Source organism: Maylandia zebra, linkage group LG16 (assembly GCF_041146795.1).
Source record: "Maylandia zebra isolate NMK-2024a linkage group LG16, Mzebra_GT3a, whole genome shotgun sequence".
Lineage (NCBI taxonomy): Eukaryota > Metazoa > Chordata > Actinopteri > Cichliformes > Cichlidae > Maylandia > Maylandia zebra.
Genome location: NC_135182.1, coordinates 23,917,601 through 23,943,659, shown reverse-complemented (window position 1 = coordinate 23,943,659; position 26,059 = coordinate 23,917,601). Strand labels below are relative to the sequence as shown.

Here is a 26,059-nt window from a genome sequence, read left to right as displayed (position 1 = left end):
ACGCGCTGGCACACTCGCGCACGCATGGAGACACATATTCACAGGCGTATAATGAGGCAGGCGTGCACATAGGCGCACTCGTTTACAGACAGGGGGAAGGCTCGCACACATATTTAACTGATCTAGCATACCTCCTCAATTTACCAGCTGCTCCTGTCAGAACCAGTCTTGACTAATGACCACCTATTTGATCGTTTTACTTCGTCCCAGCCTTTAACCCTTGCAGTAATGCAGTCATACTTGTCCTCGGATCGTGGGAGGTGAGTGTTGTTGTGACTGTGGTTGGCAGAGGGGATTGGGGGGGGGGGGGGGGGCGCTCTGCTCTGCTCGGCGCAGGACGCAGAAGATAGTCGCTCTCCAAGGTGCTGAAAGTCGGAGCGCTCCCTCGTCAGTCTCGCCTGCTGATGATGAACGTGACCTCGGCCACAAATTCAAAAAATGACTGGCTTCAGCCGCGAATGGGTCGATTTTTTATACTCTTTAACTTCTACCCATGTGGATTTTTTATTTTCCGCACAACTGCTGGATGTATACACACATGTGCAACAAGACTGGCTGCTGCTTTCTAATATTCACCTCCATCGTGGGGAAATACTGAATTGACTCCGGATTCTCAGGGAACGCTATAGAGGATTTCTCGAGCAGTTTCTTTTTTAGTCTCTCTTTCTCTGTCTGTAACGCATGCAGTTGGACTTGAACTGCGAAATTGTCTCGAAAAGGTGAGTCCAATGAGGATAATCATGAAGAAGACCTACTTTTACGCGGATGTCTTTTTCTCTGCAAGGGGGGAAAGGGGAGCAAACCTCCAAAAGGCTGTTGTTTAGTTGCTTTTAAGCACATCATCACGACAAGAGGGCGGATTACAGTATCTCGTGGAGACTGGTGATTTCACCCTGTGGATAGAGTGAAGTTTCCAATAGGCAAGGCGACTATTTGTAATCTGTCTCCGCTCTCTGTATTGGGGATCCTACCTTCACACTTAGTGGATATCAGTCTTATTCAAAGCGGTGAGTGAGTTAGAGCTGTCGCTTAATACGCATCATAGAGATATTTATCTTCAGCTATATATTCCCCAACTGTCTGGATTGTCGATGTGTGTGTTTCCCCTTCCAAACGGTTGACGCATTCTGGGTTAAATCATTGCGCATTTCTCAATATTTGCATGTGTCTGCATGGAACATGGTTAATATAATAAGAGGTGGTTGCAAGAAACCCAGAGACGGAGAAGCCATTACTATCATTACTGACCTGGGGGAGAATTGAAAGCGTTAATGCTACCTGTTGTCTCTGAAGCCTCTCATAAAGTTTCAAATTGTAATATCTGATTCGGTTTTATTTAATGGGGAGAAGACGACCGTGGGGAGCTCACTCCACCCACTTTAGACAATCAGTGTTATAACCCTTCCCTCTGTTGATGGTCGTAGCTGTTGCTGTGATTTTGAAAGAGGAGAATAATTTGCATCTAATGCACCACCACCACCACACTAACGCATATAGACTGCATGCTTCTTATGTTAGCAAATGTATTTCTATTTGTTTTCACCATCCGTGGCTTTAGCTTTATGTGTAAGATATTTTCTTTTGTGACAGAGCAATGATAAAGAATTCCGAATGATCTCTATTGAAACATTGGTGCTGCATATGTGCACCGTAAATAAAAGATACCCATACACAGGCCTAAACCAAACAAAAAAGAGAAAAAAAAGGGGAGGAAAGTATTTAAAAGGTGATTTTGGTTTGTAAGGATGTGCAAACCAGCAGCTGGGGAGTCATCATCCATCATGTCATCTTCTATTTTTTCCACTGCAGCTCATTTCCTTACGTGATGGTGGTGATAATGAAGCCCTGGACAGATCCGGTGAGGATACAGAGAGGCTAAGGATGACATCCACACAGCCGTTTTGAACGTGGATGTCAATGCCGCGGCAAAGGATGGGCCTTCTCCTCTTGACTGCCTTCGTCCCCCTGTTGGCCCTGAGCGCTGTGTCACCGGCCACGGTGGGTAACCCCGAGGATTACGCCGCAGACGAGGCGGAGCGGACCGTCGGTGAGAACATTGTGTTTGATGACTACCGGGGCAAGGGATGCGTGGATGACAGCGGCTTCGTCTACAAACTCGGGGAACGTTTCTATCCGGGACACTCGAACTGCCCGTGCGTGTGCACAGAGGACGGGCCTGTGTGCGACCAACCCGAGTGCCCGAAACTGCATCCAAAGTGCACCAAAGTGGAACACAATGGATGCTGCCCTGAGTGCAAAGAGGTGAAAAACTTTTGCGAGTACCGAGGGAAAACCTATAAAATTCTGGAAGAATTCAAGGTAAGCAATGAGTTAGAAGATTATAATTCAGCCTTTAAAAAAAAACATCTGTTTACCAGAATCCACTAGAAAAGCTCTAGCACTGAACATGAATATTCCACCAACAATCACCACTCTGCATCTTATTTATCTTTATTAAAAACTAACTAATGCTCAAGACTCTAATCCATCTTTCCAGTTCATTTGGTGAAACACAATCAAGTCACACGCAAGTGTAGATGTTATTAAAACAAAACAGGTGTGTGACAATCATATGCATTCACAGCAACACCTCTATGGTCGTGGTAAACTGACAAGTCACTTCAAACATAATGTAAAAACCACCATGTCTCATATTTTCTTTCCTTTTTAGTCTGTTAACTTGTTGACAGCAATCATCTTTGATCACATTTACTGATGAAAATAAAATGGTAAATGGTCTGTATTTATATAGCGCCTTACTAGTCCCTAAGGACCCCAAAGCGCTTTACATATCCAGTCATCCACCCATTCACACACACATTCACACACTGGTGATGGCAAGCTACATTGTAGCCACAGCCACCCTGGGGCGCACTGACAGGGTGGACACTGGCGCCACCGGGCCCTCTGACCACCACCAGTAGGCAACGGGTGAAGTGTCTTGCCCAAGGACACAACGACCGAGACTGTCCAAGCCAGGGCTCAAACCGGCAACCTTCCGATTACAAGACGAACTCCCAACTCTTGAGCCACGATCGAAAATAACAAAACGTAACACAGCAGTGGTGCAGATGTGATCAGGTGGGGCTGTTAGGGTTCGGATTAGTGAGGCTTTGTATTTGGGTTTAGATCAGTCCTTGGCATAATGTGAAAGTAAGCTCAAAATGTGTTTATTGGCCAAGGGCACCAAGATGGCTGCCACCCAGAGTGATATCATCCTTCTGCTTGCTTCATCAACTGAACATTCATCCAGCATTACCAAACTGACAGATGCTATAACAATATTTTAATACTGTGATTTGTGGACACTGAGTCATCACTGGCAGCTCCAGCTTCCCTGTGTCTGTTGAAAAAAAAGGTTTCTACCTATCAGACCAGTGTCTCAGTGGTTGTTACAGAGCATGACAGTACTGCCTGATTATAAATGACACTGGGAGCATGACAACTACAGTCTGTGTTTAAATTGTTGCTGCCCATGAGGAAACCTCCTCATTCACATTTCTCACAACTGGATTGAGGCAGTAAGTGACTGAAATATAATATGACATGTCATAGCCAAAACAAGGGTATAGCTCTGTGGTTAATCATAGCATTTGTTCATGTCTGTGCAAATGTATCAGCTACCAGTTAAGATAAGTGCATCCATTGCGGTTGTCAGACAAATGCCTCCAATGGTAAACTGAATTTTTGCGGGCTCCACTTTAGTGACATAAATTAGCTTTTGAATGATGCAATCGATCAAAAATTCCATTTTTTTTGTCGCTTTACATAATAGCTGTAAATTTATCCCATTATGGAGTTACCAGTTACACAGTAGAAACTAATGTTAGAGGTATGTTCTCATCATCATCAGTAACATGAAAAAGTTTCTCTCAATTTTGTGAACATCTGCCGAAGATGTAAAATAAGACCAAACTAGATAGGCTATTTATTATAACAGATGTACTTGGAAGATAATTCCTGCAGTAAGATTCTTTTTTTCAAAACCAACTACCACCATTTGCAGATCAAAAAATCAGAAGACATTAGAAGAAAAAGCCTGCAATAGCTCCTTAGACAAGGATTCGTGTATTCAGATAGGATTTATGACCCCAGCAAATATCTGTTTGACCGGGCCACAGCTGGGGAAACACAAGTAGTTGGTTACCCTTTTAAAGACACATAAAAGGTACTCAAGAGCTAAATGAATAATTGATAATAGCCTTTCAAAAGCTCAAAAGCATCTTCAAAGCTAACTTTGTCAGTTGTAGTTTGCAGGAGTGGGTGGACTACATGTGTGTGCGTGTGTGTGCTTATACAGTCCAATAAGTCTGACTATTTCTCATAAGGTTTCCTTTGCAGGGTTAAAAAAAATATTGATCTTATGCTGTCAAATATGCAGTGAAATGCACAATATCTATGTATCATTAAAACTGTTTTCTAAGATGAAGACTGCATTTGAAAAATGTAAAATATCACACAAAATTAATTTTGTGCATAGCTTTAATTATGCTTTTTGGTAACTTAAAGAAAGTGAATCCAGGTGTGCACACAACATAGAATATCACATTATGAAGTGTTTATATCTATAATAGCTCTGTAGGTCTGTTTTAGGTATTTGACCCGGTTAAGTACCAGATGATCATCTTTTTGTATTTATAGCAACTTCTAGTGAATATAGTCACTACGGCATATTTCCTTTTGTCTTCCTTTTTTGCTTGCTGTCCAAAACTCCAAGACAACAGGAGGTGTTTTAGTGTAGTTTTATAACAGCTTCAAGGTAAAACAAACAAAGCTTCCTGTAATGTCAGAACATTTTGCATAAGAAAATAATTAGCATGCCACTTGAACGGAAAGAAAAAAAAACTGAAGCATACACGGGGCTAAAGAGTGAGTTAAGCAAAGCAGGTGTGTAGACAGGCCATCATAATTAACTTTTCTGCTACAGTTTCTCTGGAAATGCATTTTTTTGGGGGGGCAATCACAAGAAATCAAACAGCACAAGGAGGGAAAAATAGTGTGCTAATGTTTATTCATCAGTTTTTAATGTAAAACCTTTTAGCGGCTGTGGGATTCATCTGCATTATCAGCTAGAGGTGCAAAGAGGCATTGCATTGGAGTTTATGCCTTTGTTCAGAACTGTTACAATGCATCTCTATTAGGTGCCATTCTGTCAACAAATCTGTCAACAATATTGATATACAAATATCCATTCAAAGATTTTAAATATTCAGGTGTTCTCTCGCCATTGTAAACAGAATGACATTAAGATTTCAAATGTTAAAATAAAAAAAAATGATACTGAAAAAATTGAAAAATGTTTTGCATTAGTAGGCAACAACAACTCTTGGTGGCATGAAAGTGACATAGTGTTCCCATTAGCAAGGGGTGTGAGAGATTAGCCTATTTGAAACCCATGTACTTAATCTGTAATGATTGGTGTGTTTGCACGTCAGACACAATCAAGCTCCTGCAGCCCCACAGATTTCTGTGATTTTGTAAGGGCTACTTTAAGGGCAAAAGCTTCGCAGTCTGATGTAACATTGATCTATCAATAGTGCATTGAGGAGCAAGAGAAGGGAAGGACATTTCAACATTACTTCAAGGTGAAGAACAAAATCATTTGTTTTTATAGATTGTCTCAGTAGAAATTGCACTATGGTTCATAATGATCATCTTTTTTAAAAAACAATCCATGCCCACACAAGTAGCAGTGTCTTAGTCCAAATTGTGAAAGTTGAGTTTCTTCAGTAAAGACATGAAAGCCTCAGAACCCCGCAGTGTTAAAGGAAATCAAAGGCCGTCAGTGTCTGATATGCAGACCCATGTTTAAAGATGCCGACAGGTTAACCTTTGGTTTGGGCTTTGTTGGCATTTCATTTGAGGTGATTGTGTTGCATTGTGTAGAGGTGTGCATTTATATTCAGTAGCAGATGATGGAGAAGAGAAGAGAGAAGAGTCAGTATTTTGGGAAAATAACAAGAGAGATGTGGGCTGTTTAGAGCTTCTGGGAAACTGGGATGTCTGGCTATGAAGAACTGTTTTTGGCATCCACCAACACTTCATATTTCCACTTTCCTTATGCTGAAAACCTCATTATACTGTAGGCTGATCATTAAGTATATTGCACCTAATGTATGCAATCATGATCATGCAAGTAGTATTGGGCATTCCTTCAACACAAAGCAGCTGACTCCAGCGAAATGTCAGCCTGTCATTTGTGAATCTAATGCTGGCATAACTCGTGCATCAGCAAATTGACAAATAGGTCCAAACTACATTTCCCACTACAGCTCATCCACTTAAAAGTTTTTGCTTGTAGCAACAAAGAATTTAATACTAATACTGTTGATTCAGCTTTAAATTCTTTGTAAAAGTAGATGCAGTAATTTCCAATATCTTGTTTTATTGCCATGTGAGTGAGTCATGCCACTCAACCATAGTAGGTGTTTCACCTACAGGGTTTTCCATCTGATGAGGAAGGGACCAGTCCACCCAGCATGGCTGCCGGTGTGCCTCTGGCCTCAGCGCAGCTGCAATCAAGAACCAGGAGGTATAGGGTGAGTTCAGATCCCAGATCTTCAGGCTAGTGCTGGGATGTGAACTCAGATGTGAAGAATCCCATCCATGCTTCTTATGACCACCCTCCCCCCTAGGGAAGGGATGCAGATTTGACAAAGGTGGGAGGGCTCTAATATGTTCAGTAACAAAGGTACACACAGTGCAAATCAGCCGTCAGATCTTGAATAAGTTCTCATTTAAAGGCAAACAATCTAAATTTGTGACTAATAGCCTTAATGCTTGAGTTCTGCTCACCTTTCACTTTATCCGCATGAGACAAGTACTATTCAGTGGAGTGCAATTAAGCCCTGTACTAGATTTAAATGTTGAGGAAATCTCATAAATGAATTACTCCAATCAATGTAAATCAAACACTGTGGTTGGATTTTTTTCATGTCTCTGTTTTTGGTAACTTTGATTTATTATATCTGTACTTTTCTATCACTGCAGTGATGTGGCGAAGTCACAGAAGTATTCTGTGAAAACATGTCTGCAGACAATTATAATAATTTGTTTACAATTGTACACACACACACAGACTGAGCTGCCCACACAACCACAGTAAGTTGTTGTGTTTTTAACATACCTATGTGAGAAAACATCCATAAAAGCTGTTAAAATTATTGCTCAAATTGATTTTCTTATCCAATTTGCTGGAGGCAACAATAGTCGCAATTAGGGGAAAAAATTGTTAAGTGCAAACAATTTGCCCGGAGAGAATGTCAAACACATTTTTATGGTTTTGACATATTTGCACTTGCAGAATTGATGTGCAAGTGTTAGTACTGCATGTTTTCCATCCTCATCCTCAAGTCCTTTCTGTCTATTCTCTGTGTTATTTGACCACTGGTAAAACATTGTTTTGACTTGAACAACAGAGCATGCAGTTTGACTGTCAACTCATTCCTGTCACTGCTTTTAACAGCATGAGTATATTTCCTGTGACCCTGTCGTCCAGTCTCAGAGTATTTTGCATTGCCATTTTGCCCTGCTGAAGGTTACCTGACTATTCATTGCTTCCCTGCCCTGTCTCTGTTTGTCTCAGTGTGCGAATGAAAAGCATGGCAATCGATTGACTCAAATAGCCAGCCAGAAAGATGGGGACAACAGGCGTCTTTTCTTCACCAAAACATCTGGCAGCAAGTCTAAATTCGGTACTAGTGCTCCATTTTCTTTTGTAAGTCTGGGCTTAGGCATGACTGATCCTCTTCACAGTAGACCTCACACAAAAGGACGCATTGAAAGCACCAGGCATGGCTGAATACATTGAAGGATTCTCAGCAATGTGTCAAAGGTGCATGAAGAAGTTTTCTTTTCCAATTGCATTTTTAATATACTTTTTCCCGTAAAGCATCTGAACTAGCAGGCTGCATTACAGGCCGATCTGGCAGATTAACCTACAGAGAAATACCACTTTCAAATTAATTTATTTTAAAGGTCAGTTGTGATAGTGAATAAAAACTGCTGTCTCTCATAGCCACAATCTCCAGTCTGTACTTTAATACAACTTGTTACATCTAGAAACACCTAGGGATTACATATATGCACATATGTTATAGTAAGAACCCAATTTCCTCTTCTGTGTCAGTTTTTGGATGATTTCTTGTTCAAAAATATTTATTTGCATTCGTGTCGCATTTGTACCTACCCACTCATGTTATCCATTGTTTTTATTATACATGATTTCATGCAAGTTTCTGTCTGAATGGATTTGAAGTAGCTCCTCTACAGCATCTACTCTGGTATCTGTACCAACTGAGCTTTTTCAGCAATTAAGAATGAGTCCACTTTTATTTCTGCCTGCTCAAGCTCTGCTGCATTCTGGTTGCAGTTCCTCCCATCTTATCAGTGACGTTAAAGGAGGAGAAAACAATGGCATTTATCAGGACTCCTGCTTGTAACTTCCACTTTCATTTTAGCATATCATGCAACAACCACCCACATTGACCTGAGAGACAAATTATGTGAAAGACATTGTTGGAAAAAGTAGATAAAGTTTTTATGTGCCACAGTGGAAACGCTGTTGAATCCACTTTTCAGGCTCACAGCTTCACTTCAGGATTAGCTAGTGCTACAATCAAGTCTATAACTGTGAAAAATAAGGTTCTCCCCAGGGTTTATCCCTAAAGCTTTATTGTTTCGTTGTGAAAATGTATCATATTACGTTATATCTAAATTGATTATCTAAATGGATCTGTTCTCATTGTAAAATGCACAATTAGATTCATATGTTTTGTTTTGGTTAAGATTGGATTTGGGGGGTTTTTTTGGTCAATGATAATGAAAAAAAATCTATCAGTTAAGATTTGGTTTTTCATACTTGGATAAAAAATCATTTACAGTCTGTGACTGCAAAAATGTTGCATTTCCTCCCTTGAGATGTTCTGCCTGGCCTTTGCTGCTTGTTCTTGGTTCTTTCTCCCTCCAGGTTTGTCTTCAGTAACTGAAAGGCATGCTCTATTAGGTTGGGATCAGGTGACAGGCTTTGTCGTTGAAGAATACCCCATTTCTTTGAGAAAGCTCCTAGGCTGCCTGTGGAGGATGTTTTAGGTCAAAAGCCAAATGCTGCTAAAAATGTTCTATTTGTTTTGTAGCATTTGGCTGAATCTGAGCAGAAAGTAAAGCCCTGTTAACTTCAAGATTCATCCTACTATCAGTACTTCTATCAGCAGTCACATCATCAATAAACAGTAGTGGCCCAGTTCTGGTGGCAGCCATAGATGTGCATACGATGCTATAACTTTACTTCTACCAGATAAAGTGGTATGGTACTGCTGTTTCTCATCCTTGTGCATACTTTTCTATTCCTATCATTCCGGTAAAAGTTAATCTTGACTTCATCCAGAGACCTTTTTTTTGTCAGAAATGTGAAGGCTCTGTCAGAAGTGTCCAAGACATAGACGAATCTGGCCTTCATGTTCTTTACACCACATTGTAAACCTAGAATATTTATGTGTCTCTTGAAGTTTTAGACAACGATGCACCTACCTGCCTGATAGTGTTCTTGCTTGGCCAAATGTTGTAAAGGATTTTTCCTTAACAAAAAAAAGTGGACTTTGGTGCTGTTGAGCTGGTCAGTGCATTCCTTCATTTTAAGAATTTCAGAGCATGGCCACATCTAAAGATTTTGATCTGCCTAATAAGTAGAGGTCGGTGGATTGATGCAATATCAATAGTATTGGTATTGAATTGATGTTTGTTTCTAAACTCTAAGCTCAGCAGATTTTTTTTTTTTTTTGGAAATGAAAAATATGCCTCAAACATGCACTATGAAAAATGCCTGAACATTTTTGTGTTGACTGTCACATCTATTTCATTTATAGCCTGTGGCACATTTAAACAACAGAAGATGACCTAAAGTGCTTTAGAGAATATCACATTTAAATTCCAGCTCTCTGAAAAAACCCAGTTTAAAAACACTTGAAATACTGAAAAGTTGGGATTTTTTTGTTGTTGTTGTTGTATTAACTAATTATTGTGGCAAGTAATCCCAATCATAGTAATCACAAATTTGTACAGAATATGCAAATTATTGATGATTCATTTTATAAATCATGATACACTGCTCTCCTCTACATAAGGCGCCTTTGCAGGTCAAAAGCATCAGTATTAGTATTCTTAGCTGCAATGCTAGCCCAATTTACTTGGTATCAGATCAATACCAAAATTTGCAGTATCGCACAACACTACTAATGGCTTATTTTGGTTTTTCAGTCTAATGATGACCTTTACTTCTATTGGCATCTCTTTGCATGTCATATTGAGAATTCCAGTGGATAGATGCAAGTTTAACACTCAGAACAAACTCTTTAATCGGTTTAACTTGTCATGGAATAACGAGGGAACAGGCTTCACCTGGACTTGAAACTGCTTGTCCATCAACTGATTCAATCCTTTTGCACCTGGGGGACTACAGTGGGGGAAATATGTTTTGATGCTGTGCTGAATTTGTAAATTCCCTCACTTACAAAGAAAGGAACAGCCTATTTTACACAGTAGTTTCATTTTAATGGAGAGACAGAATATTGTCTAGAAAAAAACATAAATTATGTTATGAACTGATTTGCATGTCATTACTTGAAAGTACTTGAAGTAATTGATCCCCTAAACCCAGCCAGAATTTTGGCTCACAGATTGCCTGTGATCCCATAGATTACAGTCAATCAGGCAGTTTATCAGTTACAGATACTACCGATCTCAATACTTTATGTGTATAAAGCACATTGCAAGTTGTCCACAGAATCACTTAATTTTCTATCCACACAACAAATTTCTTTCAATCTAACATCTCCACCACTGTGAGCAAGACCAAAGAGCTGCCAAAGGATCTCAGGGACAAAACTGCAGACCAGAACAAGGCTAGCATGAAATACAAAACCATCTGCGAGAAGCTTGATGAGAAGGTGACAACTGCTGGTGCAGTTATTTGGAAATGGAAGAAATGTAAAATGGCCAACATCTGGAGCTTGTGCAAGATCTCGGCTCCTGGGGTGAAGATAATCATGAGAAAGATGATGGATCAGGCCAACACAGTAGGAGCTTCTTCATGATTTGAAGGCAGTTAGGACCACAGTAGCCAAGAACTCCATTGGTAACACACTGGTCCCATTGCTCAAGAAGGCACTTTTTTGTGTTTGCCAGTGAACATTTAAATGATTAAGAGAAGGCTTGGGAGAAAGTGCTGTGGTCAGATAAAACCAAAATCTAGCTATCTGGCATCAACTCGATCCACCGTGTTTGGAGGAAGAGAAATGCTGAGTATAAAGAAAAGAAGACCATCCCCATACAGACATTATGGGCCTTTGGGCCTGTTTTTCTGCTAAGGATACAGGATGACTTAAACATATTGAGGGACTAATGGACAGAATCGTGGACCATGACTCAAAACATACAAGGCACACAAGGCTACAAAAGAGTGTCTAAGGAAGAAGTGCATCAGATTCATGGAGTCTCCAGACCTCAATCCTATTTAAAATCTGTGGTGAGTGAACCTGGTGACCAAGTACAAGAGATGTCTTACCCCTGTGCTTGCAGGGAAGGTTTATCCATCAAGTACTAAGTCATGTATTGTTTGGAGATTAAGCACTAATTTCACTCAATGACCTGGAAATCATTTTATAACCTCTTTTGTTTTTTTTCTGCATTATTGGTTAATATTCTGTCTCTCCATTAAAATGAAATCACCATAAACTCATTGAATTAAAGTAAGAAAATCTGCGCTTCAGTTGCATCCAGATATAAAATCCGCACTAGTGCTTTACAGAGGCAAAGTTAGAATAATGGTGTCGGTGTCCAAATAAATATGAACACAACTGCATACTGTACGCAAAGCAAGTAATTTACATAATTAATGACTTCAATGAGTGCGGTCAGATTAAGAGCATTCTTTTGTATGGCACTTAAATTGAGTTATAAAATCACTAAAACATGATAATGTCATAGTTTTCATTTTAGTAACCAAAATATTTATTTGAGCAAGAGAGAATTTTACTTCCTCTTATAATGTATATCATCATATTTTACTTTTTGTTTGTTTGTTTCTTTTCACTGGAATTCTACTCAAACAATTTTTATCCTGCGTGTTGTCTCTGGGTACTTGGAGACACAGTTCTGCATGTTAATTAGTGATTCTAAATATACTGTAGCTGTGGATGTGAACATAAATGGTTGTCTGCATCTCTTTGTTAGCTTTGTAATGGACTGTTTATTGTGCTCCTCACCCAGTGTCAGCTGGCAAAGGCTCGAGTCATCAGCAGCCCTAGTTAGATAAACAGTTTAAAACAAAGGATGGATAGATATCATGTCAGCTGGTTTCTGTAGGCCTCATTAAATTTCAGTATGCGATGGTGCAAAGCTATATATTCACACAGGACAGCACAATGCCATGATGTATAAATAGATGCAAAACACTATAATATTTTCAAGATCTAAACACTTTTGGCAGTACACTATAGCTGAGTACATCTGCAGAAGCGCTGCCATGTTCCTGTTTTTATATTTACTCTGTATTTTGAATGTGGTTATCTGTGCCCACAAACTTGAGCATCAGTTTGGTTTTATATGCCAGATATGTCAGAAGTTTAGATCTTTGCTTGATGTCTTGGGACTTTCTTTCAAAAGCATCCCATCATTTATTTTTAGTCTGATCATTTGAGCTAGTTTGATAAGTTTATTCAAGGGGTTTTAACATTTTCTGGGCCATGTTTATGCGCCACATCCACGCATAATATTCATTTGGAATATTCTCTTCTAAACATTGTAATAAACCCATGGAATGTAGTTCATTATTGCAAACGAATCTCGCTTTAATATCCCCAATGAAACATATTACCCAATATAATCTTGATTTAACCTAAGCTTCTTCTGTTGCCAGTGTTTTTGCATTTTTATTCAAGTCGTAAATGTGATGGACTACAGAGCTACATCGGCGTTAAATATTTAATCAGTCTTCTCATAGTAATATGTTAGAGATAAAGACTTTGTTATTTGTCATGATTTACAGCTTTATTCTTATATTGCAAATGCATATAAGAAATTAGTGATGATTTTCATCTACATTCATCAGAATTACAGCATATGTAATGCAAAGTTATCAGATGTTCTATCGTGAGGAGAGAAAGTTTAATAAGAGGAAGTAACATTTTAGATTTATTTATTTTGCATTGATTCAGAGAACTTTTTCTACATGGTCTTGGGAATACCTACAATCAGTAACTGGATTGTATTTATTTTGCACAGTTTCCCCTATATCTCTTAATGTGCATGCTGACTCCCATAAACTTCAATAAAAACAAAAGGAGTTTTGACACTTTGATTATGTGTCACTTAATGCGATCTGCCCAGAAGAGATGGTAAAAGTAACACATATACATCTTGAAATACCTTAGCCCTTTCACCTGTCTCTGCACAAAAACAAACTGTGGAGCCGCTGTTGTCGTGGCTATAAATCCATATATTTTGGGAACAAATGCAGCTCAGTTATTTGATGACACAGTTCCAAAGTACTACATTAATCATTTAAAGAAATCAGAAAAAAATGAATGACTTAAGCGCAGGCATGAACTGGTTAGCTTAGCATACTATAAAAAATGTAAAAAGTCCTTCCAAAGAAAATAAAACATACCTATTATATTAACCTACACTGTAAATTTTCCATTGTATAGAGACATCCCATTAAGCAAACCCACACCAGTGGGAAAAACGATGTATAAATAGACAGCTGTGGATCTCCTTTTTTTAATGAATGAAAGTTAATTATATTTGCTGGAAAAAAGAAAAAAAATATTGCAAGTTGGAATGCAACACTTGACCAACAGGGTAAAGACCCATGAACTAATCGTTTAAAAGCTGCCACCACAGAGTTCACAGGAAATTCTGTGGTAGCATTTGTTATGAATTAAAATTATTGACTGCTGCAATAAGTGAAATTTTATCCTTCAAATGAATAAATCATGAAGATTAGAATCATAATGTGAAGCTTACTGTTTATGTTGCACTGGCTGCTGTCCACATAGATCAGCTTTCCCACCAAAAAAGTTAAGACCGCAAAAGGGGTTATCAAATATGAAATATTATTACTGTCTAAGCCCGACACCAAACTGCTGATACAGCAGTGCAGAGACACACTCAAAGGCTGTTTACTATGATGAGCAAAAAGAAAATCTAATATGATGAACAGCTGACCTTTTGTGATTTGGAAACAGTTTGTATTTTTCCACTCCATGAAATTGCATTACAGTTCATTTTCCGGTCAAGAGACTTTGTAAAGATAGAGTCAAGTATGAGGCAGCTGCACAGGAAGCTGCATAGTAGCTACTGATTTACATGTTGCAGAGGTGGTGAGATAAGTCTCTGAACTGTTTCCTGAGGCAGGCCACAGCAGAATGCAGCAAACATTAAATATCATGAACATTACCTTATAGACTCCCTTAGTTATTTCTAGAGATTTTGTTGTAAGCCAGCAGTAGTATAGGCTGTTTTTGTTAAGGCAAAAGTACCCTAATAAAACTGGGGATGTGAATAATTTATTAACCTGTGTCTTTGTTTATCACAACACTTTTTTTTTCACGCATCTGAAACTATTAAGAATGTGCATATGAGAAAAACACAAGCATGCATGGACATGCACACACACATACACACAAGGTGAAAGCTACTGAGTCATCTAACCCATATTCCCTGTCTCTTTCCTCCTCTGCCCACAGCCGTCACCCTGTGAGTGGTGCCGCTGCGAACCAAATAATGAAGTGCATTGTGTGGTGTCCGATTGCGCCGTCCCAGAGTGTGTCAACCCTGTGTACGAGCCAGAGCAATGCTGCCCCATCTGTAAAAACGGTAAACACTCATCTCCTCTGGAAGTCAATTCAGATTCCTTAGAAGTCATTAAATTTTCATTAAACCAATGACAGCAAGTTTATCGGTGGTATCACCATTTGATGGCCGTGCCTTTAGATCAGGATGAGGATGTAATTGATGTTTTATGAATTAAAATTATTACCTTGGGCCCGTTGGACACTAATGAGCAGTACTAGTTTTAATTATAAATGACACACTAAGCAGAGTAAACATTAGCCCATTGATTAAAGGGATGGTAGGAGGGACTAATGGGTCCTCAGAGAGCCTTTTATTTCCCAGTGCCCTGGAGCCCTTGTCACACACAACCAATCCCTAAATTAGAATTATAGGATTCCAATGGTTCATTGACTATTTACAAGGCGAGGTGAGAGATTTCCCTTTGCCAGCACCAGTCCCGAGGGACAGATGGAGCTTTATGAGTAAAGTACAGTAAGTGCACTTTTGCAGTGTGAACCTGGCGTAATATCAAATTCAAAGTCTAAACTTGACGTTGCATTCACTAAACAAAATGTTTTTGCATTCTTGTTGAACTTAAATGACTAACTAATGAAAAAAGAAAGTGTATATGTAGATATGTATATATTTAACTGCTGCTTACCTACAGGTTAAAAGTAAAGGGAATAACTTAGTTGGAGGCAGTTGCTAAATGCCCGCAGTGGCACAACTACAAACATTTTCTTCCTTGTATTTTTTATTTCTCACCATTGCTTGTTTTCAGATTCCTTAGAAGTCATTAAATTTTCATTAAACCAATGACAGCACACACACACACACACACACACACACACACACACACACACACACACACACACACACACACACACACACACACACACACACACACACACACAATAACAAGGCTACAGAAGCTGCTAGGAGAGAACTAATCCAGGCTGACAGGGCACAGTGACACCCTTGGCATTTCAGTGGTAGGCCTGCTGTTTCTAGGTTACCCAAGGGTTCCTCGTCAGGCTCTGGTACCAGATAAATCTTTACGGGAGTGGATAGCTGAGGGCTGCGAAGAGAGGACAATGAACGAACGCTATTTAGCTCTCATTTTTGGCCAAGGGACAATGAAAAGCAGACACCCAAATGTCCTCAGTTCAGTTACATATAGTCAGAGAGACAGATATTTGTGTTTTTCTTTACCCATTACAGGTTTTAGTTTTAAATAAAAATACAGTTATAGAAATCATTGCACTTCAAACAGGGGCAAAAATTGTGCAACTAGAATGTGCAGTTAGGTTCATCACAGTGGAATTTATTGAAGTGAAGTGCAAACTTTCAGCCTTAATTCAAGGGATTTTACATAAGTATTGCAATAACTGGTTAGGAATTACAGCCATTTTAATACATAATCAACCCCCCATTTTTAATTGGACAATTCACTAACCAGCAGTTTCATGGCCAGGTGAGTCCTGCCCCCTTGTTGCTTCATGGCAGTTAAAGAATACTTATTATCTGAAGCTGATTTAAAGCATTTGATTTTAATTTTATAGCTTTTCCCCACTATATTTAAATACCAGCCCCAAATAAATATCAGTACAATTGAAGGAGGCTAACATTAGACTGAAAAACCAAAATAAACCTATCAGAGAAAGACAGAGATAGAAAGAGCAAAACCGTTAGGAGGGTCCAAATCACCAATCTGATAAATTATTACACATAAATGAACTCACTGGCCAGCTCAGCAACACCAAAAGGCCTGAAAGACCACACAGAAGACATTTGTAGTGTATGATCACACAATTATTTATGTGGTTAAGAAAGAACAACACAACACAAGATCACAAGATCATTGTCAAGGTGTACAAGTTTAACTTATACTAAAATTATCGCAAGAGAAAAGCATGGAGAGAAACAGCTAATGATCTGAAGCCGACCACATCATCTGTCAAACGTGGTGGGGGGCAATGTTATGGCATGAACCCATATGGCTGCCATTAGAACCAGGAGACAAGCATTTATTGATAATGTCACTGCTGATTGAAGCACAATTAATTCTGAAGTGTACAGGACTATACTCTGCTCAGATAATAAATAATAATTGGACAAATAATAATTGGACAACACTTTATAGTACAAATGGATAATTATCCAAAGCAAACTGCAAAAGCAATCCAATCGTTTTCTCAAAGCAAAGGAGTCTGGTATTTTATCAGTAACGTGATCACATCCAATCAGTCACAATCCAATAGCCCATGTTATTCAGTTGTTAAATGCATAACTGAAAGAGACCTATAAACAAGTAGCATCTAAAAGCATTTGAGGTAAAAGTCCACAGCACATAACATCAAACGCACAGACTCTATATCTTTATGTGGTTGGCATTTAAATCTAGCTTTAAGCAGGGAGGTCTACAGGTCATCATAGTTCAACTGTAATCTGGTTTACCAAAGGTCGTATGTGATCATCATCTCTTTTACTTTGTAGCGCTGCTTGCTGACTTAGAATGCAAATTATATTTAAAGGATGCGTGAAGTAAATATCAGTGAGACTAAACTGTGATGATGAGCCCATTCACAGCAACAGTTTGAACTCTCAGTTAGACATACTTTGAAGCAGCAGTAAGCAGAAAGCAGCATATTTAATAAGATGTTGACATCATCAGAATATATAATGTGCTGGGTCATAGAAGCAGGTCCTGACCTCATCTGATAGACATGTTATCCCAGCTGAAGCCACTTAGCTGTAACACTTTTAAGTTTAGATCAACAAGCCAGCTTTGTTTTAATTGAGTAGTTATTATAATTAGATAGTTGCTATGCTTATGGCTGTATGAAGTTCTAGGTATAATGTTTATCTATACAAGTTAGACTGGATGACAACCGGTCGTTGTGTAAACAAATACTAATTACCACTAAAGACAAAGTACATCTGAGAACAATAGGTCATATGAACAGGACTAAAGCATGACTGCTGTGCCTGGAAGGCATTATTGTCTTCCAGCAAGCCATATAATTGTAAGCTGACTAATGGCTCTAGGATTTTGGACAGACAGGTCATGTTGACTGTAGGCAGGGCTGAATCTGATTACCTTGAAAGTTCCTTGGTTACTAAATACAGATCCCGTGGAATTGTAATAATATTAAATTGATCCACTGGAATATCACAAAAACATGATGTGACTCCAAAATGAAAAACTGGAAACACTGCACCTTTTTCTCTTTAAACATAAAGAATCAGTGTTAATAAAATGCATTTTGCAAGTTCAGCATTTGCTGTCAAATTACATTCCCTTTAGAAACATGTCTACAATATCCAGCTTTTTGTTGTGTTATTTATTTATTTATCTTTATTGCTGCTCTCTTTTTTCTTTAATCCAAACATTATGTAGAGGGCTTTGGTCTTATAATACAAAAAGGATTTTATCTTTTTTATATAGGTTTACTTTATTGTGGCATAAATGATTAGGAGAGGCATAATTATAATATTTTATGAATGCAAACAATACTAAATAATACTCTTCTTAACAATCTGACAGTGTGAGATTTATATGGGAACCGCTTTAATCTCTATAAAAACAATCTTCTTACTGAACAAGCAAAACTCTCCAGGTAAATGCTTGTGTAAGTATACTACAGTAGCTTGTCATGGTAAAGCTTTGGGTTAACTTTGTGTATATAACCTGCACATCCTGCTAAAATACTTTAAAGGGAAGAAAGTCACAGAAAGCGCAGTGAGAACATTTTCTTTAAACTGTACTCAAATGCTTGAAAGTACTTGAAAACAATTCTCTCTGTTATCTATCAACATGTTTACATTCACCACTTTTTACCTCCCTCAGAGATTTAGAAGGTAAATGGAAATTAATACTGAACAGATATACATTTGAAAGGTTTATTTAAATTAATAATGTAATTACAATGTAACACTAAGGTTACATAAAAAACAAACCATCTCAACAGTCTCTGAAAATGAGTAATGCTTATTTCACAGATTACAAGACAACTGAATTTAATTAAATGGCTTTATACAATTCCTAATACAATTTTGTGCCTAAAATGAGCTGCCTAAATTACTAGTTTGAGTTCTGACTGTATCTCCATACACCACATTTACAATTCCAGCTCAGGTAAAAGGTCCAGATTAACTTATTCTAGTGAAAGAAAGCTTTTAGGGTTGCTTTGTAAACAGAATTGTGCAGCGATGACCTAATTGCCAGTGGCTAAAATGTTACTGAGGAATATTTGACTCATTTAGTCCAATTAGTCACTGACTTAGTGAGTTTAAATGGAGCTATATGTGCGTACACAGTGAAAAACAAGATTAATCACCCATGTTCCAGTGTCTTAACTATATTTCAGACTTTAAAAAAAGCAACTTTGAACTAAACTGATATGACCTTGATAACTGGATGTCTTTCAGCTCACAAATCAGCAAATCAGTGCTTATGGTTGCCAAACTTTTGTCAGAGCTTTCTATTATTAGGCTGTAGCTTTTCAGCTTGGCATCTTTTTGGTGTTCCTTCCTGAAAACACCAGCAGAGAGGAAGAGGCAGCACAATAGAATAGTAGGCCAGTGGCAGTGCTCATTTCTGAGCTCCGCATTCATTGAGCCCATCTGATTCAGCTCTAATCTTTATCATGAATTATATAGGCTACTGTAAATTAATCAGGGAATATGTAATTATGTAATTCTCAAAAAGAAATGAGTAGTATCCTGAAAATGGCTAATGGTTCCTCAGTATAACAAGATTAAACCAACTACAGATCTGCCACTCCTTATCTGTCAGAATGCCGTCATTGTGGTCTTTTAACAGACATATCATAGAGGAGCAGTGCCATGGAGCTGGATACGGTTCAGGAACATATTCGCTTTGACATATTCTCTCAACAAGCTGCAGTTTACATTGTAATCCTTAGGCAGTAGTCAGAGAAAGTATGATGTGCTGAGACAGTTTTGACACAGGACAAACATTTTCTGACTTCACCAGATTTTATTGGCCACGAATTGATCACATGCTCGGACGAGTGACCGCACGCCCTTCACATGGTGACAGGAAGCTCAGACTGTGTCCTTGCGTCTCCCTATCTATCGGGCTATAAACAATCACACTTGGCAGCAGCACGGGTCACCCTCCTCCCTCATCAACCTCTGCCGAGTTTGTCCCGTGACCTGTGCCAGCTGTCCAGAGGCAGATCGTTGCGAGTTAAGACTTGGCAAGTGCTCTCTACGTCTAAGATCAGATCCCATGCTCTTTTCCTTTTTTTTTCTCTTTCTTTCTTTCTTTTTTAAAATAGAGCATAGGACCCATCTATGCTAAGGCAAAGGATGGGGGTAGCAGGTAGCCAGCAGCTCCCTTTGTCAATGTCACGTGGAAATTTATGGCTTCCTGCATCTTTTATTTCTCGTACAAGCACTAGCTGGAATTAAACCTAATTCCTTCGATGCATAAAGCAAGAATTTGTAAAATATTGGGAGTTGTCCCTCTGTAGACCATTCCAGCATTTTTACCCTTGATTTAAGGTTAAACTCATGCTCTTGAAGATTTAAAAAGTCAGTGTTCCCTGTGCCATGCTGCGAGTCAGCGTGACGTTTTAAATATTTAACCACAATCCTGATCTTTAGCTAACCTTAATCTAATGCCCTGAGTTACTTTTCCATAAAGCATTAACAAGCCTTTTTAAAAAAAATGGAAAACAGAGGTGTTACTAATAATATTACCGATGGCCACATTGTTCCTGAAAGCCGTGACAGTGAGACGATGAGCCAGCATGCACAAATGCAGGACCTTGAAATTGAAGCTGATAAATGAAATTCACTCTTTATTTATTTTATTACTGATACCTGTGCTTGTGTGTTTAAATGTAGGTGTGAAAAAGGCTCAAATTGTGTGACAGGTGAGAAATTCTACAGTGTACCAGAAATGTACCTCTGATCTTTAGGTTGACTATCTTGACACATTTACATTGCTATCATTAAGCTACCAGACCCTAAATCATATTCACAGGACACCAAGATGTTTCGTGAATATCAAGCGTGAAAGCTACTGTGTCTTCAAGAGTTATGGGACATATGAGTTTTTATGACTGCTCGTAGAGGAGTCTTGAATCTGGCAGGTTTTACCGAGCCGAACACTGAGAGCGATCCAAAGTCACCGTCACACCAATTGAGCTGCTGATTGCTTCATTTTAAATGATTAAAACTAGGATGAACTCATGGCACCTTCTGGCTCTCCTGTCTCTAGAGGTAGAGAAAGAGATGCACTACCTCCAATATCTCTGAGGCAAAGAGAAAAACAAATTAGATGTAATAATTTCAGGTGGTAATACAGATAAATCGTACAAATGTAATACCGTTCTTTGGCGTCCTGGAAAACAGATCCTAAAATTTACCCAGGATAATCTGTCTATCTGGTGAGATTATTAGAAACGCCGATGTAAGGTGTTCTAGTCGTACACAGCACGTTTTAGAATTAAAGGAATCCTATCAACATCCACACAAGTAAATCCTACAGTGTTTAACGGATAAATCAGATGTCAGAATTAATCTGAGTTCTTTATTGGTTTGACAGTCAGCGTGTGTGAATGCGTGGAATGAAACTGTGTAAGGAATTGCTAAGGAGTTCTGTGGCCTTTTCATACAGACCGAAGTGATTAACACCATCCTCCCTACTGCCTCTAAAAGCAGCTTTCTCTCTCTTCCTCTGTCTCTCTGTACTCCAGCCTCTCTGTACTGCCAAGCCAGCGCCTGGCAGGCTTCTCTGCTTGCGGCGCATTAGGATGCAAAGCGCTCCATGTCGAGGGAGAAGGAGAGACTAACAAAAGCGCTTTAGTGTTGCAAAAACAAGCCCATCGGTGCATGCCCGTGAAAAGATCTGTACGTCTGCTCTGACTCCCCTAACTCCCTGCAGCTCTCTGCATCACTCCACCACCCCACTGCAAAGAGAAGCTCTCAGGAGAGACACATCCATTTCTTGTCGTTCTCATTCCCTTTTCTTCTGTCTCTCTCTCCCCTTCCTTTCCTTCCCTCCCTTCCCATGCGGCAGGTCCAAATTGCTTTGCTGGAACGACGATCATCCCGGCTGGAATTGAAGTAAAGGTGGACGACTGCACCATCTGCCGCTGCCACAACGGAGACTGGTGGAAGCCGGCGCAGTGCTTGCGGCGAGAATGCCTCAACGGCCAGTCATTGTCATAGACGGACTCCTACGGGGATGGTAGAAAAGCTCAGGCAAGGCTCTGCCTACTGTGCCATTTTGTATGATTGACAGGGCAGGAGCACAATTCCTATAAATCCTGAGACAGCATACAGTAGGATCGAAGAGGTGATCTCGCAGGCTTCACACAAATGTAGCCAGCGAGAAGAAGATGGAACTTGTCTCAGTTGTTTCCACACTCCGGTTTTAATGGTCCTATATATTTTCAGAAGTTGACTTGCTTGACTTGCTGCTCTCACACACACACACAAAAAAGTTTCTTAGCTCCCTGAACTCTTTCCTAACCATCGGCAATGTTGAATTGCTCAAATTGATTTCTGTACGTATGTCATCAGCTTGTTGTGCGTGCCAGTCACAATCACACAGGTGTTCCAGCAGAACAAACCGTAAGCACACTTAGCAGCGCTTCTTTTCGCATACAAGGATTAGCACTGATGAAAACACGGCAAAGATGTGCTTGAGTTACACGACTTCACTCTAAGAGCTTGTTTACAAGATGTGCATCACACATAAATGTCTGCCTCTTCATGAGACTTTATCGCTGCGGCAGGAGCTCGCTCCTAACATACATGATGCAACGTGCAACTGTCATATACCATTAACAGCTATGGAACCTCAAAGGCTGACTTTATTGATCAACACACCATGGTTTTGAGTCATGTCTCACAGGCAGGATAGGTTAGTACCACCTGGAGCAGTGGGGGAATGAAATGTAGCTTTTCAAAGAAGAAGAAAAAACCTGCATCCCCAAGAAGAGCCATGCTGCATCAATCCCCCCCCAAAGAAAAAGAAACAACAACTTTGGGCAACCCTTTCCAGTTCAATTGGCTTTATTGTTTTCTCTCAGAGGTCCATATCCTCCAAAATATTCCCACTAAGTAACTGCTTGAACTTGTTATCAAAGCAATTTGCGAGCCAGTAGCAGCCTGCTTTAATTTTCCTTAATCAAGGACTATTCTGTGATAAATCATCCAGCTGGGTGCTTGGCGCTGCTGCAGCCTGCATGCTGGGCACATCCAGTGAGAACCAACAGACAAAAGGCAGGAACGTACATATGTCTAAGTGTTTTTAAGCAGCATTCACGAGCATATTGTTCATTTGAGTATGCACAAGCGCGGCAATCATAAACAAACTCGGGCATAGCATGATGCACACAGTTAAATTAGATCGCTCGTTTAGCTCATGTAATCCATTTTCAGTTCCTACTCTTCTCGATATGTTGAAATGGCTCAGGCGGTGCGGTGGAGCCACAGCCATGGCGATAACATAAAGACAAGCTAATGTATTGCTTTGACATTTTTTTTCATATCAGAGTGGTCCTCAAGCAGTCCAGTCTGAAAGAAGAAAAACAAAAAGCACCCAAGCAGTGCCCAACACACGATGTTTTTGAAATGATAAATACAAGTCATTAATTCAAAGGTGAATTTCCGTAAGCTAATGCCATTCATCACTAGAATTTTTTCCATTTCCAGAAAATCCGTTCCCGTTAACCTTTTAGACCCTATTCCTGGGCGGTGATGGATGAGCTGCTTAATAGCAGCTCCCAGCACTCTGTAATGAGACAGAAATGAACATAGGATAAAGACCAATGACTAAAGAGGTGCATTGCCTTAAAAGGAACTAAAACTAATTTTAGAGGAATCTCATAGTCTGCAGAGTTGCTGGTTGCAGCATATGGGTGATGAAGAAATCTCAGAGTCGGAAGATCTGCAAGGCTCAGTCTTAGGTGGAACAAAGGAGCTTGGTTCATTTTTATCAGCAAGTTACAGTGATGTAGTATGTTTCAGACGACCTAATCTATCTGGTCTGAGGTCTGAAGGCTCATAAAACAAAAATGACATGAATGGTTTATCAGTCACAGCCTCAGTGCTCCACACATTTTAGAATTATTAAACGAGCTTCATTCATCTTAATTAAGTTAAATGCCACATCATTTTTCAGCCTATACATGCATCCCCCCAAAAATGAGAGTTGCTCGGATATTTTGGGTCGCAACAAAGAAAGACTAAAGTGAACGTGCCAGCTGACAAGGCTCAAAGGCATTGCTGCCACCACAGATGCCTTATTGCTACTGTTCCAGATAAGATTCACAAAGCATGGCCTTTGGCATCATACAGTATGAACAGCCGACTGCTTCAAGTGCTACTTTGTTTCACTTCTGTGTGCAGTGGTTACTGCTCTGTTTTACCCCAAACTATTTATTGTCTTATCCTACGACATTCCAGAAATAGTCAGCAAGGTGAATAAAAGAACAAGGACGAGTGCAGTTCAATCACAGCTAAAAGTGCAGAACTGAACCCAGAGATGGCTCTAAAAATATACCGTCACTTGATAGTGGTAAAAAGAGAAGCTCAAGGAAGAAACTAAAGAAGGAACTAGATCTCTGTAGAAAAGTGACATTGTAAGTCATTGTACTGGTTGTTCTAATACGGATTCCTCCAATGCTTCTTATCAAACTAAACTGGGTGAGCAGCGGCTGCTCATTTTTATGATGTTTCAAGCTGCTTTCATCACCTGAGTTTGAAAGTTGGAACAAAGAGAGTGAAAGGGTTGTCAACAAAAAGCTGAAAAGTTAAAAGGTGTGATCCAGAGTGCTAGTGAAAAGAGGGCATGGGAGATATGACATCAAATAGAAAATCATGCATTCGAAGTTGGTCGTAAAGTTAAAGAAAAACCGTGAAAGAATTTAGTTTCACTGCACCAGAGCTCACAAGCAGAAATGTGCTAGCGCATACTTTGCATTTTAAATAACAAGCACGATGGATTTGAAACCACACAGATCATCCCAAAATCTTGCCTATGTTGTCATTTGAAAGAATAGGCTGTCTGCTAAAAACACAAAGTGGTACTGTGGCACACATCCACTCTACACTGCACGTGAGAGTGGCATCCCAGGCAAACCAGACGAAATTACATTTCCCCTTCCAAACACATGAAGCTGCAAGGTTTCCAGGACAGATTAGCTGCACACTGTCTTTCTTCATCTCCTGCCAAGAAACTTGAGTCTCTATGTATGTCTGTGAAGGTTTATTCAAATGACCCCAATGTCTCCTCCCTCTTGTCATTAAAACCCACAGGCTTGTACATGGGCATTTTTGTAAAGGTGCATCATTTGCTTTTTTCCATGAGACACCGACTTACTGTAGCTGGAAACAATGAAAGATTGTTTTATCTATAATTTTTTTCCCCATTTGTAATTTTTTTTCAGCAACAAAACTGTTACATGAAGTGTGCCTGAAAAACAACACAAAGTATCGGTAGAGAAAGAGAGAAACACTGTTATTATACAATCAACTGTATTATTTTTTTTGGTGCACCGAGGGTCTGTTCACGTGGGGCTCAAATATGGGATAGTACAATTTCTATAACAAATTGTAATTTTATGTTTAAATAAAGTTGATTGTATGTGAATTCATGCTCACTCGGGTTCACCCTAAACGGCAAAGCAAAGAGTCCAGTTTTCAAAAAGTCAAACAACCCTTGGTGCTCCACATGTTGTACATATGTAAATATCTTCAAACATAATTAATGTGTTTCCTGAAATCTGAGGTGGAGTTTAAAAAAAAAAAAAAAAGGAAAATGACTCAAGAAATAAGAAATGTGTATTATTCATCAAGACGAAAATATTTTGTTAAATAGAATTCAAAAGAAGTGTTATTCGGCAAAAAGTGAGTGTGGATTTCTTCTTTCCTTAATCCTTTTTACATTCTTTGGAGACGTTTCTTGACACAAAATCACTTCGGATGGCATGAAAACACAACATGAACTTCTAAAAAAAAAACAAAAAACAAATGTGCATTTATCCTCTGCAAAAAGCACAGCATTTTTTGGTTCTTAAATCAATGACAGGTGCAAATTCAATATAAGCCAAGAGGATGCTGCAGGACAAGTCTGTTTAAATTCAGGTACATGCGCTTAAAAAGAGGGACACAGACAAACTCTTAGTAATGGTGTATATAAACAGAGCATTTCAGAATAAATGCTAGCACAATATTTTCCTGG

The 26,059-nt window shown here is 39.2% G+C and overlaps 1 protein-coding gene across 3 annotated transcripts; it reads left to right on the top strand.

Moving 5' to 3' along the window:
• Window position 1: 1 nt before the first annotated feature.
• vwc2l (von Willebrand factor C domain containing 2 like) lies at window positions 2-25,147 on the top strand. Of its 3 annotated transcripts, none has more exons than XM_004555517.3 (5): window positions 2-719; window positions 1,810-2,319; window positions 6,441-6,539; window positions 14,745-14,874; window positions 21,887-25,147. In XM_004555517.3, the coding sequence occupies exons 2-5, from the start codon at window positions 1,912-1,914 to the stop codon at window positions 22,036-22,038; spliced, it is 789 nt and encodes a 262-aa protein (XP_004555574.1). In that variant the 5' UTR covers window positions 2-719; window positions 1,810-1,911; the 3' UTR covers window positions 22,039-25,147. The 3 variants fall into 3 exon arrangements, with proteins under 3 accessions (XP_004555574.1, XP_004555573.1, XP_004555575.1); XM_004555516.3 differs by having other exon boundaries at window positions 2-1,007; XM_004555518.4 differs by lacking the exon at window positions 6,441-6,539 and having other exon boundaries at window positions 12-1,007.
• Window positions 25,148-26,059: the final 912 nt, after the last annotated feature.